General features: G+C 47.0%; 1 protein-coding gene across 2 annotated transcripts in view; it reads left to right on the top strand.

Moving 5' to 3' along the window:
* The window catches only part of CACNA1I (calcium voltage-gated channel subunit alpha1 I), a 225,976-nt gene that overhangs the window by 142,783 nt on the left and 64,483 nt on the right, over positions 1–18,710 (top strand). For both annotated transcript variants that reach the window (XM_054016232.1, XM_054016231.1), the window contains exons 5-7: positions 13,642–13,801; positions 16,494–16,809; positions 17,646–17,738. In XM_054016232.1, coding sequence (XP_053872207.1) covers positions 13,642–13,801; positions 16,494–16,809; positions 17,646–17,738 — 569 coding nt within the window. The remainder of the gene's footprint in view (positions 1–13,641; positions 13,802–16,493; positions 16,810–17,645; positions 17,739–18,710) is intronic.

The following is an 18,710-nucleotide window of genomic DNA, read 5'->3' as shown; positions in this document are numbered from 1 at the left end:
CCCTTCCACAACAAAAGAAAATCATTTTTGGTCGATCAAAACATTTCATTTTGGATTGTTACTAAAAAATTGTATAAATGTCACATTAAAGTAAAAGAAATTTTGAAATGAAAAATCAAAGCATCTGAAAATATTGAAACAGAAAGTTTTCACCTTATTGAAACTTTTTTTTTCCAAAAAAATTTCCAAAATGAAATTTCATTGATACATTCCTGTGGGAAGTTTCGGTTTTGATGAAATGGCATTTTCTGATGGAAAACTGTTCCACTAGAAAATTTTCCACCAGCTCAGTTGTTGTTGTTCATTTATATTGCAGAAGCTCCTAGAAGCCAACCTGGTCAGGTTCCCATGCTTTTCAATTGCCAATCTCAAAAAGCTTTCCAGAAGTGTATTAGTTTTATCATCCTCTTGTTACAGAACGGGCGACTGAGGCACAATGAGTCACCAGCAGAGTCAGGAATAGAACCGACATCTCCTGATTCGCAGTCCTATGTTCAGCCCACTAGACCAAAACAATAATATAAAAATAATCTAAAGCAGCTGAACCCTGGGATGGCAAGCACAAAGCAGTTCAATATTTACTTGCCTGCCTTAAATCTGTATTCCACACCCAGATGTTTGGTGTCATATCAGTGCCTAGGACAGAGAGATTTATATGGATGTAAACCCCACTTGCAGCACCGTGGAGAAATGATGGCTTTTGACTTCTCTCCAGTGTGTTTTTGAGGAACTAATTTCAATGGAGAGTGTATGTGAAATTAGCTTCTGATAGGGAGATGTATTAGGCTGTGGAACAGTCTGTCTTAAAACTAGACTGTTTCCCTGTGGGAAACAGTCCTGCCATGGCTTGGGGATCTAATAGGTCTTTTCCATCTCTAACTTTTAAAATTCCATTATAAGCCCCTTGTTTCAGATACTATTAACTTTCTGAAAAAAATTATTCTTATTTGTTTTCTGTCCAAAGGCGACTTAGTTTTGGAAAATGTAAAATTCCACTTGACTATTTTTGAACTGTATTTTCTTATTTCAGATGGGGTTTTTGTGCATAGATAACTCAAAGCCAGATTCCCCTCCCCCCAAAAATTTCAAATTTGCCATGCACTAAGTTTTCTGTTGTTGTTAATAAATGTTTGTGGAGCACCATATGTGTACATGTCCCACACACACACACAAAGTAACAATACCTGGCAATTGCACAGCACTTTTCATCAGTAGAGCTTAAAGCAAAAAAAAAAAAAAAAAAAAAAGGCAAGGCAAAGGAGTTTACAATCTAAGGCTGTCTATTCTATGGATCTTACAGCAGCACTGCTACCACTGCAGCTGCACCGCTGTAAGGTCTCCCGTGTAGCTGCTCTATGCCAGTGGGAGAGAGCTCTCTTGCCAGCATAATTAAACCACCCCCAATGAGCAGCGGTAGCTATGTCACCTGTTTTTTCACACCCCTGACCAACAAAAGTTTGGCTGACAAGAGTGCTAGAGTAGACATAGCCTAAGGGTATGTCTATACTACGAAAATAGGTCGATTTAATACAGGGGTCTCAAACACACGGGCCGGGGTGATTTTCTGTGGCCCGTGAGCCTCTCGCAGCCCCCCCCCCGCTCTCCCCCAGTGTTTACCAGAGCAGCTCCAGCTGGACGTGCACCGGGAGCAGGGCATGCTCCCTGCCTGCCTGCCCTGCCCTGCGCAGCTCCGGGAAGAGGCTGGAACATGGGGAAGGAGGGGCGGAGGGGCTGCGTATGGCTGTTGCTTCAGGCAGCGCCCCCAGCAACTCCAATTGGCCGGGAACGGGGAGCTGCTGGGGGCAGGGAGGGGGCAGAGTTGGGGTGGGGATTTTGGGGAAGGGGTTGGAATGGGGGCAGGGAAGGGGTGGGAAGAGGCGGGGCAGGGGTGGGGCCTCATGGAAGGGGTGGAGTGGGGGCGGGGCCGAGGGTGGTGGGCAGGGAGGTGTCAGTAATGCGGCCCTCGAGCCAATGTACTAGTCCTCATGTGGCCCTCATGGTCATTTGAGTTTGAGACCCCTGATTTCATAGAAGTCGATTTTTTAGAAATTGATTTGATACAGTCGATTGTGTGTGTCCCCACTAAGCGCATTAAGTCGGCGTTGTGCGTCCACAGTACCAAGGCTAGCATTGACTTTCGGAGCGTTGCACTGTGGTAGCTATCCCACAGTTCCCGCAGTCTCCGCCGCCTATTGGAATTCTAGGTTGAGCTCCCAATGCCTGATGAGGCAAAAACATTGTCACGGGTGGTTCTGGGTACATGTCGTCAGGCCCCCCCCCCCTCCGTGAAAACAACGGCAAAAAATCATTTCTCGCCTTTTCTCCTGGGTTACCCATGCAGACGACATATCACGGCAAGCATGGAGCCCGCTCAGCTCACTGTCACCGTATGTCTCCTGGGTGCTGTTAGCAGACACGGTACTGCAGTGCTACACAGCAGCATCCCCTTGCCTTGCCTTGCGGACGGCAGACAGTACAATACAACTGCTAGCCGTTGTCGTCGTCCCGTGGGTGCTCCTGGCCGACCTCGGTTAGGTTGGTGGGGGGCGCCTGGGCAGACATGGGTACTCCTGGCCGGCCTCGGTAAGGTCGGTCGGGGGCGCCTGGACAAAAATGGGAATGACTGCAGGTCATTCTCTTCTTTAAGTTCTGTCTAATGGAGATTCAGTCCTGCCTGGAATATCATGCCAGTTGGAGACTTCTGCCTCAGGCTGTTCTCCCAGTCGGCAGCACTGAGCGGTCGCACCTACCCCAGCCTACCCCTTGTTCCCATGGCTCATGAAGCCTGGACAGTAGTAAGGAGCAGTTCAACTATAGGCTGAACAAGTGCATAATGGTGGTAAAATATGCCTTTGGACGTTTAAAAGCTCGCTGGCACAGTTTACTGACTCGGTTAGACCTCAGCGAAACCAATATTCCCATTGTTATTACTGCTTGCTGTGTGCTCCACAATATCTGTGAGAGTAAGAGGGAGACGTTTATGGCGAGCTGGGATGTTGAGGCAAATCGCCTGGCCGCTGATTACATGCAGCCAGACATCAGGGCGGTTAGAAGAGCACAGCAGGGTGCGCTGTGCATCAGAGAAGCTTTGAAAACCAGTTTCATGACTGGCCAGGCTACGGTGTGAAAGTTCTGTTTGTTTCTCCTTGATGAAAACCCGCCCCCTTGGTTCACTCTACTTCCCTGTAAGCCAACCGCCCTCCCCTCCCCCCTTTGATCTCCGCTTTCAGAGGCAATAAAATCATTGTTGTTTCAAATTCATGCATTCTTTATTAATTTGTCACACAAATGGGAGGATAACTGCCAAGGTAGCCCGGGAGGGGTGGGGGAAGAGGGAAGCACCGGGGTGGGGTAGTTGTAGGGGCACCCCCTAGAATGGCATGCAGCTCATCATAGAAGCGGCATGTCTGGGGCTCTGACCCGGAGCGGCCGTTTGCCTCTCTGGTTCTTTAGTAGGCTTCACGCGGCACTGCTGCGGGTTCCTGTTATAACCTCTGTCCTTCATGCCCTTGGAGATTTTTTCAAATATTCCGGCATTTTGTCTTTTGGAACGGAGTTCGGATAGAACGGATTCGTCTCCCCATACAACGATCAGATGCAGTACCTCCCGTTCAGTCCATGCTGGAGCTCTTTTGCGATTCTGGGACTCCGTGGTCACCTGTGCTGATCAGCTTGCTACGCTGGCCAAACAGGAAATGAAATTCAAAAGTTCGCAAGGCTTTTCTTATCTATTTGGCCAGTGCATCTGAGTTGAGAGTGCTGTCCAGAGCGGTCACAATGGAGCACTCTGGGATAGCTCCCGGAGGCCAATACCGTCGAATTGCATCCACACTACCCCAAATTCGACCCAGCAGGGTCGATTTCAGTGCTAATCCCCTTGTCGGGGAGAAGTACAGAAATCGATTTTAAGAGCCCTTTAAGTTGACAAAAATGGCTTCGTCGTGTGGACGGGTGCAGGGTTAAATCAATCTAACGCTGCTAAATTCGACCTAAACTCGTAGTGTAGACCAGGGCTAAGGACAAGATTTTCACTTGCCCTCTGTGCCCAGGCAGTAAAGGTAAGGGGCATAAGAGCCCTCCTTATTCCTCTGCATGGGCTACCTGCATTGCCAGTCCATAAGCAGGGGAAAGAGCAGGCTCTGTGGAGTTGTGGTTCTGTGCCCCAGGAAGGTGGGCAGGGAATGGGTGAAGAGGAGTGAGGAATAGGCAGAGCCTTGGCTTTATCCCCCAACATGCTGGCCAGTGGAGCTGAGCCAAAGCAGAGGGGGATGAAATCTGTGCCTGCTGTAGGCCAGTAGAAGATGGCGTTCCTTTGAGAGCCAGGGGAGATCACGAAAGGAGTTGTAACTCAAAGTCATGGTTCCTTCCATAGACTACTCCTGGGTAAGACAGCTGTTTGTCACCCCTTTCTATGGCTAAGGAGCAATGCCTTAATGTAGCCCTAAATCAGACAAGCATGTACAGTCTACAGAAGAGCAATAGAAAGAGAAGATGGAGAGGGAACAGGGCAGCATAGAATTCAATGCTGGCAAGTGAAGTGAAAGAGGTGGCTCTGAAGCAGGGAGAAAAGTGGATATGGTTGATAAACAAGAAGTGAGAGGCCATTCCTGCCCTAAATGTGGTGTGAAGAAAGATGCGACATTGATCTTGGAAGAAGAGTGGGAGGAAGGGGAAATACGGGGGGTGAGAATTGGGAGGAGAGGGAAATGTCAGCAAGTGTCAGTAGGAAAAAAGTTCATTTACAATCGAATAACTAAGTGAGAAGTGTTTGGAAATCAGCATTTAATACTACCTCATTAATCAATTTACCAAGGTCTAGACTAGTTCTAGACACACATAGGGATATCTAGAAATAATCCTGGTGCTGTCGTACATATACATTCAAATAAAAATGTCATGCACTGGCCTTTATTTAAATGAATGATCCATCAAAAGAATTTTTTTAAACAAAAATTAAATTAAATTAAACTGATGTCAATGCAGCATCATGGCAGAGATTTTAGATCCACGAGAGTCAGGGAATTCCAAAGTTAAACTTCCTACAGTATTGTTAACGCTACCACATTGCACATGTGGGGACAAATTTTCAAAAGAGCTCCGCTCCCTTTTAGGCTCATAAACAGGCCAGTGAGAAGGTGTAAAGGCGCTCCAGCATGTCGGGGTTTACTGGGTTCCTGCCTGTCAGGTGGCCAATTTGGGCAGGGCTATGAAAGGACAAGAGAAGGATGTGACCTTTCTCCTCCCAGCTGGCTGAAGTTGGAAAGACCTCAGTTAGTTATTACCCAGTAGTTTGAGTTGATTTGTTCTGGCTGTAGTATTGCCAAACCCAAGCATTCAAAAGTCATGTCCCAAAAATCATGAGATTGGCTTAGAAATCATGAAAGTTTAAAAAAAAATGTGGGGGTTCTTTTTATTTATCATATGGTTTTTGAACCTTTCGACCTGGGTCCTGTTTTTAATCTTTTCTCTGCAACCGTGAGGGATAGAAGCTTTTATTTCTTTTAAATGAAAGCTGGGATTGTCCTGTATTCACAAGTTGCTGCCTTTTGGCAGAAGACAAAGTGATTCATGTGTGTAAAGTTTGGATGGCCAGTTAATAAATATTTCGAAGTACTCTGGGATGCATTTGGATGAGAGCTGCTGTGTAAATATAAGTTCATTATCATTATACCTTCTGTTGTTAGCCTTCTCCTGCTCCGGTACGCTGCCTGTATTACTCGGAACCAGAGTCTCTGCAATCTGTGTCCCCTGCAGAACACTTCACCCTACCGAATCCTCATGCTGCACTACGCTGCCAGTCACCCTCACAGCCCGGGCAGCTGCTGAGAGCTAGCACCTGTTAATGCAGAGCTAGAACTGGGCGGGTCTGTGTTGACTTGGAATATTAATGTTGTCCCCAGAATCAGGGCCAGCGCACACCAGCACTTTGGCCTTGGCCCAGTGAAGCGTTCCCACCGTGCTTCTGACCCTCCTGCCCTGTGGTGGGTGTGTCTGAGGACTGGTCTATGCTCAGCCACCTCCTCATGCTCCAGCTGTCTAGCAAGGCTTGTGTGGCCTTCTTGTTCCCATGCACCCCATCAGAAATGGAGAGGATGTGCTAAGTTGCGTGGCTGAAATTGCTGGGGAGAGAAGCACTGTGGGGGCAGTGGAGGCCAACACAGAGAGAGGTGAAAAACAAAAACCAACACCCAGCTGCATTCCCTGGGGATATCATACCACTTCCTCAGGGATGGCCCCATTCCTTTCCCTGATTTAAATCCATGCCCAGTGGGCAACTTCCTCTGGCTGGCTGGCTCTGCCTATGGAATGGGGTCCTGCCCAGTTGCCTATAGGGCCCAACTCTGGCTCCCCACAATGGTGCTGCAACCTGTCAGGAGAAGGCATGGGCGTACCAGGGAGCAGTGAAGGAAAGAAGGAGAAAGACCAAAGGGCTCCTGAACAGGAAACTGGTGGTTTGTGAGAAACGGTGGAGATTCAGAGAGGGGGGTCACCAGAGTAATCAAGTGGGGGTGCAGGTCGGCAGAAGGCAGGGGGCGGAGAGGGAGCGGTATATATATATGAAGGCAGTGGGGAGAGGGCAGGACGTAAATGGAGAGGAAGCTGATGCTCAGAGGGAGCGTACAGCACCAACACTTCTTTTTGTAGTGCCTTATCACTGGGGAATCTGGACACCTTGCCTCAGGAGACCATTGTGATGGAGAGGAAAGCATAAGGGTTAGCAGGGCAACGGTTACCATTTGGGCTATGAGAGGACATTGGAGCATCGTACAGAATGAGTTTTCAAAGGTCTCAGGAAGCGGACTCTTCGGGGTATTCCTCCCCAGCTGCTTCCTGGCCTCTTCGCTTAATTTTTTCCTGCCAGTCTCTCTTCCCATGTACTTTTCTCTCACTGTGTTTTTTTCTCATTCTCATTCTCTCTTTCTTTCTCTCACCAGGTCTGTGCCTCCCCCTCTCTCCTTGTCTGACTCTCCCTCCCTCTCATCCGTTGTCTTTCCCCCCATCTCCATTTGTCCTTTTCCATTGGCAGAGCAGAAGCCACACTGGCTCACAGCGAGGAGTGAATATGAAAGGGACAATGACCTTTTCTGAGGCAGCCTTTGAAAACAGCCGTTCCCTGAGAAGAGAAAGGAAGAGGGGCTGGGCAGTCCAGAGAAAAAGGGGGAAGGGAGGGCATTAATGAAGCAACACTCAGCAACCAAACAGGCTTCCAGGGCATCAAATATGAAAAGGTTTGCTCTTCAAGGGGAAGAAAAGCAAGAAGCATGAAATATTCATGAGTGCCAGGTGTGGGCTATGAAAGGCGTCTCACCCTCCCCACTCACCCTCGCAGGAAGACTGGGGGGACACACAAGGCTGTGTCTGCTGCAGGCAACCAAGGGAGGATTCTAGCTGGCTGGTTTCCCCCAGAAGACAGAGCTTGTGAAATGTTAGATAATAGTCCTCTACCACCCACCCATGCACACACCCCTGCGCACACTCAAAGGGTGGAGAATGGAAGAGCATGCCTGGCAGGTATTAGCCAGCTGAGGTTACTCTCAGTGGGGTGTCCCAAGGACTCAGACTATGGGCAGAATGGAAACATCTCACTGACTCCAACATGGCAGTGCTTCATCAAACCAGGCAGGACACCCTGCCATGAGGGCGGGTGGAGGGGAGAGAGGGTTACAAGAGAAGGAACCTTTTAAGAAAACAAAACCAAAATCCACTGACAAAAGCCAATATTTTGGGAAAGTAGCTGAATTCCCTCTTGGATTTGGACAGAGCAACTCTGCTCCTTGCTCTGGAGGAGCCCCAGGGCCCTTTCTGACAAGCTTCTGTCAACTTCAGAGAGTCCATGGTTCCCTCCAGACAGTTCCTGTCAGCCCCAATTAGCTTGGCCATCACAGCTGAAACCTTCCTGAGCGGAAACACCTGGCATATGCCAACCCTTGGGAAAGCAGAACCACGGTGAGCGATCCAGAAAGAACAAAGCAGGGGGCGTATGCTGCAACTTGCATGCTAAGCTAACAGAGCATGTGCAGAAGAGACCACCGACCCTTTAAAAACAAGCGACTAAAGCCCAATACATTTCTTTTCATGACACTGGACTGGTGGGAAAATTCTATTCCACTTAGGTGGTTATACCTTTCCCCATCACCGTGGTATCTGGGCACCTTCTAGGAGTGCATTAATGGACATGACTAGCATCTGTAGTATCAAAAGGAGAAGCAAGATTTGAGGCAACGAAGCCTTCCATTTGTTCAGTATCCACTGGTTCAAACAAACCAGGTAGAAGAGTATAATTCTCAGTACTCATCTTAACAGCATTATGGGCCAAACTACCAGTTTGGATTTTTGTGGAAGCCAAAGCAATTATCTTCCCCATCAGCATTTGGGACATAATGATCGGCAGGGGCACTGGAATACATAATTTTGCTGATTCCAATAGCCACTGCAGAATCTGAAGCATAATTCTGTCCCTCATCCAGGCAATGTGCCCCAACTGAATATGCCCAAGTTTTCCCTCCTTCCCTGCCCCAGTGTGCATTTCACAGGGATGTCATTAGGCTGGTTGGATTTTTCTGTGGTCTGCTCTTTGGTGGGAATTTTCAGAAACTAGAGACTAGATATAGAAGTAGGCAGTATTTGGGTAGACAGAAGCAGAGAGAAATGTTTGCCTTTTCTCATGCTATCCCCTGTGACTGAAACAGTGTCCCTGTCTCCAGGCACAGTGCAACCTCACTCTCCTGATTCAAACCCTACCTCAAAACTTGCTTCTTTCCTTGCTGATCCCCAGCCTTCATTCCACACACGGTCCACAAATTTTAATAGGTTAAATTCATTTAAAACAATCCAAAGAGGCACTAATGAGCTGTGTAAGTAACACATCACAAATGCACCACAACACCAATGATATACCTGAGATACCTAGATGATATTTTCATCCTCTGGACAGATGATTTAAACTCCCTCACAGATTTCCACTACAACTATCACCACCTGTCCATTAAACTCTTTCTGGAACACTCCCACACCAGCATCAACTTCCTGGATACCACAATCAGCTTCAACACTGGAACCCTATAGACAGCTAGATACAAGAAACCCATGGATCACCACACCTACCTTCACAGATCCAGGAGCCACCCCAGACACACCAAGAAATCTGTTATCTACAGCCGGGCACTCAGATACCACAGAATATGCTCCGAGGAGAAAGTCTGGGGTATACACTGTAATACACTTAAAACCACCTTCACCAAACAAGGACACTCCACCAGAGAAGCAGATCATATTGTGGAACAGGCCACCCAAATACCCCGAAAGAACCTGCTCCAATATGGAAATAAAACCCTCTCTGACTACATATCCCTAGTGGTCACCTACCACCCCACACTGGAACCCATACCGGGTATCATCCAACAACCACAACCCCTACTTGATGACCCCATCCTGAAAGAAATCTTTCCTGAACCCCCTTTTCTGGCCTTCAGACAACCCCCCAACCTCTCCAGATTCATCATCAGAAGCAAGCTCCCTACAGGCCAGACACATCAACTCGAAGCAGCCCCAGATCCTGCCAGAACAACAGGTGCAAAACCTGTAGACATATCTCCACTGCTTCAATGATCAACACCTCCCATGACATACCTTTCAAGATCCATGGGTCCTACACATGCCTATCACAACATGTGGTGTACCTCATCCAGTACACTATGGGTATGGGCTAAATGGGGATAAATGCCCTGCAGTGCTGCCCTCCACGCGCACAGTGTCCCAGAGCTCGAGCTCCATCCCAAGCCCAAAGGTCCATACAGCAATCTTTCAGCCCCAGAGCCTGGGCCCTGCAAGCGTGAGTCAGCTGATGCAGGTCAGTGGTGGGTTTTTTATCCCTGTGCAGACATACCCAAAATGTCCCGATAGCAACTATGTGGGTGAAGCAGACAATCACTACACGCTCAAATGAACTCACGCAGAAAAATGATAAAAGACAAAAGCACCATATTACCTGTGGTTGAACACTTTTCACAACACCATCACTGTATATCTGACCTCTTAGTCCTCTTTCTCAAAGGAAACCCACACAACACTTTCAAAAGAGGAGCCTAGGAGCTTAACTTCATAACTCTGCTAGTCACTAAAAATCATAGACTGAATAGAAACACGGGGTTTATATCTTATTACAACAATCCGTAATCCACTCACAACCACCCCTCCAGCTGCCTTTCCATCCCCCCCTTCTTGTTTCCCCTATGACTGGAGGGGTGTTAATGGGGGTCCCTTGAAATATGTGTTAACTACTTATGCTAAACAATCTATTCCAAGCAACAGAGGGTCCTGTGGCACCTTTAAGACTAACAGAAGTATTGGGAGCATAAGCTTTTGTGGGTAAGAACCTCACTTCTTCAGATGCAAGACATCTATTCCACCTTGTATTTAGCTGTGATACCCCGAGGGCAAACCTACACTTAAAATGCTGCTTCAGCAAACCTGCACCGATGCAGCTGCACCGCTATAGAATAGCGCTTTAATGAAAGATGCTCTATGTCAACAAGAGAGAGCTCTCCCACTGGCGTAGTTAATCCACCTCCCTGAGAGGTAGTACCTGTGTTGGTGGGAGAAACCCTCCCCCTGACATAGCGCTGTCTACACAGAAGTTAGGACGGTAAAACTGTGTTATTCGTGGGATGTGGATTTTTCACACCCCTGAGTGACATAGCTATACTGATATAGGTCTATAGTGTAGACCAGACCTGACTATGTTTCCCAGACCTGAAAGAGAGCTCTGTGTAAGCTCAAAAGCGTGTCCCTCTCATCAACAGACATTTGTCCAATAAAAGATATTACCTCACCCGCCTTGTCTCTCTACACATCACCTGACATTTCGTTGTTGCATGCTCAGCCCAGAGTCTCTTGCAAACTTTTTCATTATTTCATACTGTGTGAAGTCTGTGTAATTCCCAGCTTGATGAGGAGCCTTGCAGGAAGCTGGACACAGGAGAGACAGGGAGATTTTGGAATCTGCCTGTGTTCCATTGGAACTTCCGCAAAATTGCACGATCTGTGAAATGTTTCCATTTCTCCAATTTGGCAAATTCTGACAAAACAATGTTTCCTCTGAATCTGTCTGACCGGCTGTAGTCAGGACCTCAGGTCTGCGACTCATCCGAAAGTTAGCATCATCCCCCAAATATACAGGATGGAGCATTGGTTTAGCAGTGACTCAGTGGAAAGGTAGTCGATCACCTACTGCATTACCTGCACAGCCGCCTAGGAAACCTGGGTTTCCCTGCAGGTCTCCCATCTACGTATTACCCAGCCTGACCCAGTCTAGCTAATGAGAGCTAATAAGATCACAATGTGTGGCAGTATTGTTGCTGGAAGCACATTGCACTGTAGTGAGGGGGTGGAGTTGTAAGTCGGTAATGCTGTAAAAGGGTTGCTTCCAGAGACCGGGAGGTCAGGGTGACTGGCAGCACACAGCCCTGTGGCTTGACTGTGGGGCTTTGTATTATTACAAATCAGGAAACCAGATATGGGCAAATACTCTCAGGCAAGAGGCTGGAGCTGTGATCCTGTGCTAGTGAACTATTGATGCCTTACTAGGCTAGAAGATGACTAGCCAAAGACTAATGGCACATCCGGGCATTCAAGAGACTGGGGCTTTGCAACCACCCCAAGACTTATGCTTATTAAGTCCAAAAGGGACTGCTCAATCATTCCTTCTACTCTCTCCCTCTCATGCATATTCCCCCCAATGCTGGAATTCTGCACACACACACCCCACTGCACACACAGACCAATGCCAGGGTGAACATGTAAAGCCCTGTATTAACTCATCAAATCACACATGGAGAAGCTCTCTACTCCCTCCAGCAGTGGAACCAGAAGGAAAGGAAATTCACTATCAGAACCCCCACTGCTGGCTTAGGGCCTCCCAAATAGTAAGGCCGGAACCCACACCTGATCAACATAAAAGATATATACTCCTCACACCCATACCATCTTGTCACATAGATACACATACCTGCCGCCTCATGTACATGCCTCACACTAGGTCCAGACCCTCTCACCATACAGATACTCTTCTCTCCTCCTCCTCTCCCACCTTCTTACTCAGGCATAATAAACATCTCCACCAGTACAAATACATCTTAATCCTCATCCACCCTTGTTGCCCACATACGACATTTCTCTGCGTGCCCAGCATCCTCTCCCCCTGCAGTAGGAACAAAACAACACAAGAAACTGAGACATAGTGTAAAGCACAACTTGATGTGGCTAATTACTTGACAGTGGGCATAAAAGAGGGATTAACTGGTGCCTCGAGGGGCTGTTACTGAATCCTAATCTTATCTTTCCCTCCCCCTCCCCCTTTCCCTTCCACTGCCATCTGAAGTAATGAACTAGTTATAAATATCTAATTAGCTAATTATATGCTGGCCTACATGGAGCATCTTGCATGATGGAATTCCCTGGACCCCTGGAGGAGGGAGTCTCAGCGGAGGAGGGGGGAGGCATGTGTGTATGTGCGTGTATGAGGAGTGGGGGGCGGTGTGAGGGAGAAGGCGCTTGTTTCATGCTCCGAATGATTTCTAGAATTTTGGCATCCTTGGAGACCAGAGGAAATGTAATTAATTTAGCAGCGGAGGGAGGCTGGCCTGACCCTGCCGGTCTGAAAACAAAACCACCAAAATTCTTCACGCAATAATTTCAACACAAAATTGTTGTGTTATGAAATGTTTGCACTGGTCAGAGGTACTGTATCGACAGCCCTGAATGCCCTGTTTTGCCAGAGAACAGGTACAGCATGGGCGGCAGCAGTGAAAGCTTCCTTCATACAGTACCCTCCAGCGTGCCTCAGCCCTGTCATGGAGGGACCACTAGAGAGGAGAAGGGGGTTTGGCGTCCATGAGCTCTGTGTGGCTCGAAAGCTTGTTTCTCTCACCAACAGAAGTTGGTCCAATAAGAGATGTTGCCTCCTCCACTGTGTTTCTTTGATGAGGCTGTCATTGAGTGGGCCAACCCATGCCAGTTTGTTGAGGGGTTTGTGTTTGTGTGGTGTGCATACTCATCCCACTAGGAATTGGGCTCAGGCTCATTTCTCACGAGTCACCGGGCAGCCGGCAAGCATTTATGACTGTTAGTCCCTGCCAGCTGAGGCTGGGGTAGTTGATCTGCAAGGATTTCAGGGCGGTGTTTTCAACTCATCGCCCTTCTGTGGGAAAGGAAGAAGATGGAATAGTATATCAAATGATGATTGTGCCAAAAACCTCTTAGGAAAATAGGACTGGCAGGGACCTTCTGGGTCATGGAGTCCAGTCCTCTGCTATCGCAAGCAACCCCGTCACAAGCTTATCATCATCCTTCCTTCCTGGGGCTGTAACATGAAGCCCGGGGTAAAGAGGATATTGAACAGAAATAGCTTTGTCCCTGCCTGTCATTTGGGAGTGGGACTGGGGGAGTAGTGATCATACCTGAGTGACCCAGCCTGATTTGGAAAATAATTAATTTCCAATCTGCCTGTTTTATTTTCATTAAAATGTTTCTCTCTGTCTTTTTTTTTCCCATTTCCCTCTTTTACTCTTCTCTCTGCTTCTCCCTTTCTCTCCCTCCATCTCAATCCCTCCTCCTCCTCCTCTGCCTCTTCCCCACCTGCAGGCATGCGGATCCTGGTGAATTTGCTCCTGGACACCCTGCCCATGTTGGGGAATGTTCTGCTTCTCTGCTTCTTTGTCTTCTTCATCTTTGGCATCATCGGAGTACAGCTGTGGGCTGGTCTGCTCAGGAACCGCTGTTTCATGGAGGAGAACTTCACAATGTGAGTGCATGGGAGATAGCTACCCCCTTGTCCTGTCTGTGTATTCCTTCCTTCCCCACCCTACTCTTTACTTCCTTCTCCCTTCTCTCTGTCACTGAAGATTTCCAGAGGCTGAGCCAAGGGTGCTAACAAATCGAACGCTTCCCTGTTTCCACCCTTTTCCCCAGCCAGAAAGGTTCCTGTTTCCTTACACGCACACACCTTCTGAAAGCTACCTCTGCCTGTGGAAGGGACCTGTCAGCATAGTGGGCTCCAGCAGCATTCCTCTTCTGCATCAGCCAGAGCAATCTTCATTTCTGGGATCCCACTGCTACCTCTCCCATCCCCCTTGATTTCACTAAATCAGCTCAAACTGTCCCAATGAAAAGAATCTCATCTCTACAGTCAAGAGGCCCATTGCCTTGCACCTCGCAGAGTCACTTCCACCTGTGCAAAAGGGATGCAGGATGCCACGACCTTGATACTGAGCTGCCTTCTGGACAAATCAGAACGGGAAGGAGGGCAAAGAGGCCTGCAAACCTTCTTCGCAGCCGCCAGACTCTTGGGCGAGCTGGGGACTACGTCTGGCTGCCCACAGCCTCAAGCGATCATTCCAGTTGCCAGGAATATTTACGAGAATAGTTAAAGGATTAGAAGACAGGCCTTATAGTGGTAGACCCAAGGAGCTTAATGTATTTAGCTTAACAAAGAGTAAGTTCAGGATGGTTTGATCATAGTCTGTAGGTACCTACACAGGGAACAAATATTTGATAATGGGCTCTTCAAGCTGGCAGACAAAACTCTAGGCATGTGTGGAATGTCAGACAGGATCTCTGTACTCCACGGCACATGCTTAAGAGTGATCAAGGTGCTCTACCCAAAGAAGGGAAGGATGGTCCAGTGGGTAAGGCACTGCCTTAGAACGTGAGAGACCCAGTTCTGCCATGGACTTCCTGTATGGCCTTGGGCAAGTTACTTAATCTCTTTCTGGCCTCAGTTCCCCCTCTGTAAAATGTGGATAATAGGACGTCCTTACCTCACAGGGATATGGTGAGGATAAATACATGGGGGTGCGGGGGAAAGAGAGATTGTGAAGCGCTTTGAGATCTACTGATGGAAAGCACCATATAAGAAATAGGCATAATTAGTATTATTATCTATGGTCAGACAGAGCATGTACAGCTCCGTTCACTTCCTTCAGTAATACACTGAACCATGAAAACTTCTGTGGGTGATCACCACTCCAGTCATCTTGCATGGCAGAGCACCAGTGCCAGACTGCCATGATCCCTCCAGACGCTTATTGTCTTCTTTGCAGCTTAAACTGATCTAAGGCTTTAAAGTGTCTTAGCCCCTTAAACAAATCTAAGGTCTTAGATCAGTTTAAACTGCTTAAAGATCTGAAGTGTTGGATCAATTTAAACTGTTTAAACAATTTTAAGTCCCTAGATCATCTTAGACTGAAAAAAAAATTGCAAAAACACAATTTAGGGGGCAGCAATGGGACTGGAGGGCTAACCAGGGGGTGGAAGCTGCTTAAAGCTGTCTTACACTGTGCATTTATAAGGGAAAATGCATAAGCAGGACTTTGTTCTTCTCTCATGTGCACCAGTGTAAATCAGGAGTAACGCCGATGAGACAATGGAATTACACCCGTGCAGAGCTACTGTCACTGTGAGGTGAATCAGACCCACAGCCTGCACACCCATCAGATACTAGTTAATCTTTGGCTGACTATTGCTGGCTAAGTCGACAGAGTCTCAGTTTACTAATGATATTAATATGCACTGCTATGCCTTTATAGATTAGTGTCTATTAGTTATAGAATTAGGAGCTTTTCTTTCTTTTTTCTTTTTTCTTTTTGGGCACGTTCCCATCCACCACAATATTTAATGCAAAAAAATCTATATTAATGCAACATTCAGGTTGTGTATTGTAGCTCTGGGAAGACTGGAAATGCACGAGTTAAGGTTGAATGCAAAATCCTAAAGCTTCTCCCTTTCATTTGCTCATTATTGTCTAGTCTTAAATTAGGTGAGCACAGATTATTTCAGATACACGTGTATTTTGAAGGTTGTAGAACAGATTGTGTTACTGCAGAAATATCATGTGATCTTGAAATTAAAAAGTTCTCTGGAATATATACACACAAGGGATCAGAGTTAAGGTTGGTCGTTCAGTTTTAACTTCTTCATTTACTGACTCTTGAGAGTCTTAATTGTGCAACTTTAACTATGCATTAACTGGGGGTTTGTACTTTATTATAGAAAGTTTACTGCCAAATGTAATCAAATTGATGGTCACACTCACAGGCACATCACCATGTAGCCCTGTTCATTTGCTTTACATTGCAACAGTTGTAGGCTTTGGTGCCAGCTGGGTGGGAGAGCTGACTGCACAAGTTTCCCCCCTCGTTCCCGAGAAAATTAAAACTTTCCTTTGGCAGCTGTAAAATCTCCTTCCCATCCCCCAAATCTGCTGGTGGTGGGGTTTGTCTTGGGACTGTGCAGTTTGACCCTGAACAGGGCTCTGCAAAACCAGGGACCAACTCAAGAAACTTCCCATGTCTCTATTCAGCCCCTCACCAAAATAAATCTGAAGGCCCCTTATATGCAGATTTCATGCACCAAAGTGGGAGTTCCCAGTTCCGTAAATGTCACTAAGGTGCATGTTTGTCACAGTAACTTCATTAGCACGTTTTTCCTCTTCCTAGACAAGGCGACATCATTCTCCCCCCCTACTATCAACCCGAGGAGGACGATGAGATGCCCTTCATCTGCTCCCTGTCAGGAGACAATGGCATCATGGGGTGTCATGAGATCCCCCCGCTGAAGGAGAGGGGCCATGAGTGCTGCCTGGACAAGGATGACTATTATTACTACAACTCCATCAGGCAGGAGTTCAATGTCAGTGATGTGTGTGTCAACTGGAACCAGTACTACAACGTGTGCCGCACAGGCAATGCCAACCCACATAAGGGTGCCATCAACTTTGACAATATCGGCTATGCCTGGATCGTTATATTTCAGGTAAGATAAGGTTGACTTCCTATCCTCAATCCAGGTTTGTGACCAGATTCTTCTCTTGTCCCCATGCTTTTTCAGCCCCTAATTGAAATGAGTTAAGCTCCACATTCCAAGTCTTGTTGTGTTTCTCCCTACGGATTGAAAAGGAGGCTGAATTTGTAAGAACCCACTCCAGGTGGGAACTGAAATCCAGGCCTGTTTCTTCTCCTCCCCATTCCAGAGCCTGTACCCAGAATTCAAGCCAGAGGGCACAGAAATCCAGTTCAAGTTTTATTTCTTTTTGTTCCAGGGAAACAAACCATTTGAATGAATATAAACTGGTGACTAGTGCAGTTCCAGATTATGTCTAGACTGCAGTCACGGGGTGGGATTACAGCTCGAGCAGACATACCTGAACTATCGTTAATCTAGCTAGTTCGGATCCTGGAGCTGTGCACATCTGTCAACAAAGTCTAGCTCTGCAAGTAGTTACCCAGGGTTCTGGGTGAGTTAGTACAGCCTGCACCGAAGCCCATGCAGCCACAGTTTCACTGCTCCAGTACTTAACTAGTTTGGGTATGTCTACTCGGGCTGCAGTCGCATCCCATGTTTATATAGACCTACTCTTTCAGGCTCTGTTAGCATGTCTCTTCACCTAGGAGAATCCCACTGATATTCTGGCATGGAAATTTGGCCTTCTTGGAATGGATTCATTTTCTCACCTTTGTTGAGGTTTGAATCTCCTGCTCTGCTCACCAGCGTCAGCCTGTGCCATGTGTAGAAATGAATATCCCAGCTGTTGAATGAATCCAGGAGTCCCACATCCTGGTTGTCTCTCTTGCTCTCTCTTCTCTTTACAGGTGATCACACTGGAAGGGTGGGTGGAGATCATGTATTATGTGATGGATGCTCATTCGTTCTACAACTTTATCTACTTTATCTTGCTGATAATCGTAAGTACAGGGGTGGCCTCTCACCCTAGTAGAATCCTATTTTATGACCGAGAGTGTTCCAGCTTTTCAAGCCAAGGGTCTGAGAAAGGGCATATATTCTATAAACAAAAGGTATTGGATGGCGAAGAGTTGTAACCAATCTAGTCCAGGGAGCTGAAGAATCTAGGTCAGGTTCTCGTCTTCCTGGCGGCTGCATCCAGAGTCTATGCCAAAGCATATAAATGCAAGTCAGGTTTTTCTCTTCCTTCCAGAAGGATGCACCCAGAAATTATTCCAGGAGGCACAGAAATCCAATTCAGGAGTTTCTGCTCTTCTTAGGTATCTGCACCCACAGTCCATTCCAAGGGAATCTATAATCCAGATCAGCTTCTTCTGCCTGGTGGTGCTGCATCTAGATTCCATTCCAAGTGCACAGAAATCCATTTCCACCTCTTTCACTGTAGATCCTCTTTACACATTTGGCAGTCTCGAGTAGTTCCTCCTATTATTAATTTATTTCTCTTACAGTAGCACCCAAAGGACCCTGTCACAATCAAGTGCTGAGTGACATAATCACCTAAAATAAAAAAAGTCTCTGTCTCAAAGATCTTACAGTCTAACTAGAGGCAGAACATAACAAATTGGTGTAGTGCACAAGGGATGGAGTGGAAGGAGGAAGAGAAGTGTGATAGGAATAGGAAAATAAGGTTGTTTTTATTAGTTAAGTGTATAGTTTGGAAGCTTTATAGGTTTTTGTGTGGTTTTGTTTTAAAGACGTGCTCAAGAACTATTAACAAACCACTAACAAGCTCGCTGGACTTAATCTCTTTTGGGTGCAGAAATTCTGCCTGTCAAGTCATTTATGACACAATCACCACCATGGTATCTGGATTCTGGGTATCTCTTGGTTTCCAAGTTACTGTCCACGTGGAGAATACAGAGGAGACAAAAAGAGAAGCAATAAGGGCTAATGGAAAGGGAAAAGAAGGGAAT

This window comes from Malaclemys terrapin, chromosome 1, assembly GCF_027887155.1.
Source record: "Malaclemys terrapin pileata isolate rMalTer1 chromosome 1, rMalTer1.hap1, whole genome shotgun sequence".
NCBI classification, from domain to species: Eukaryota; Metazoa; Chordata; order Testudines; family Emydidae; genus Malaclemys; species Malaclemys terrapin.
Note: the sequence above shows the minus strand (reverse complement) of the source record. Positions and strands in the feature narration are given on the sequence as shown.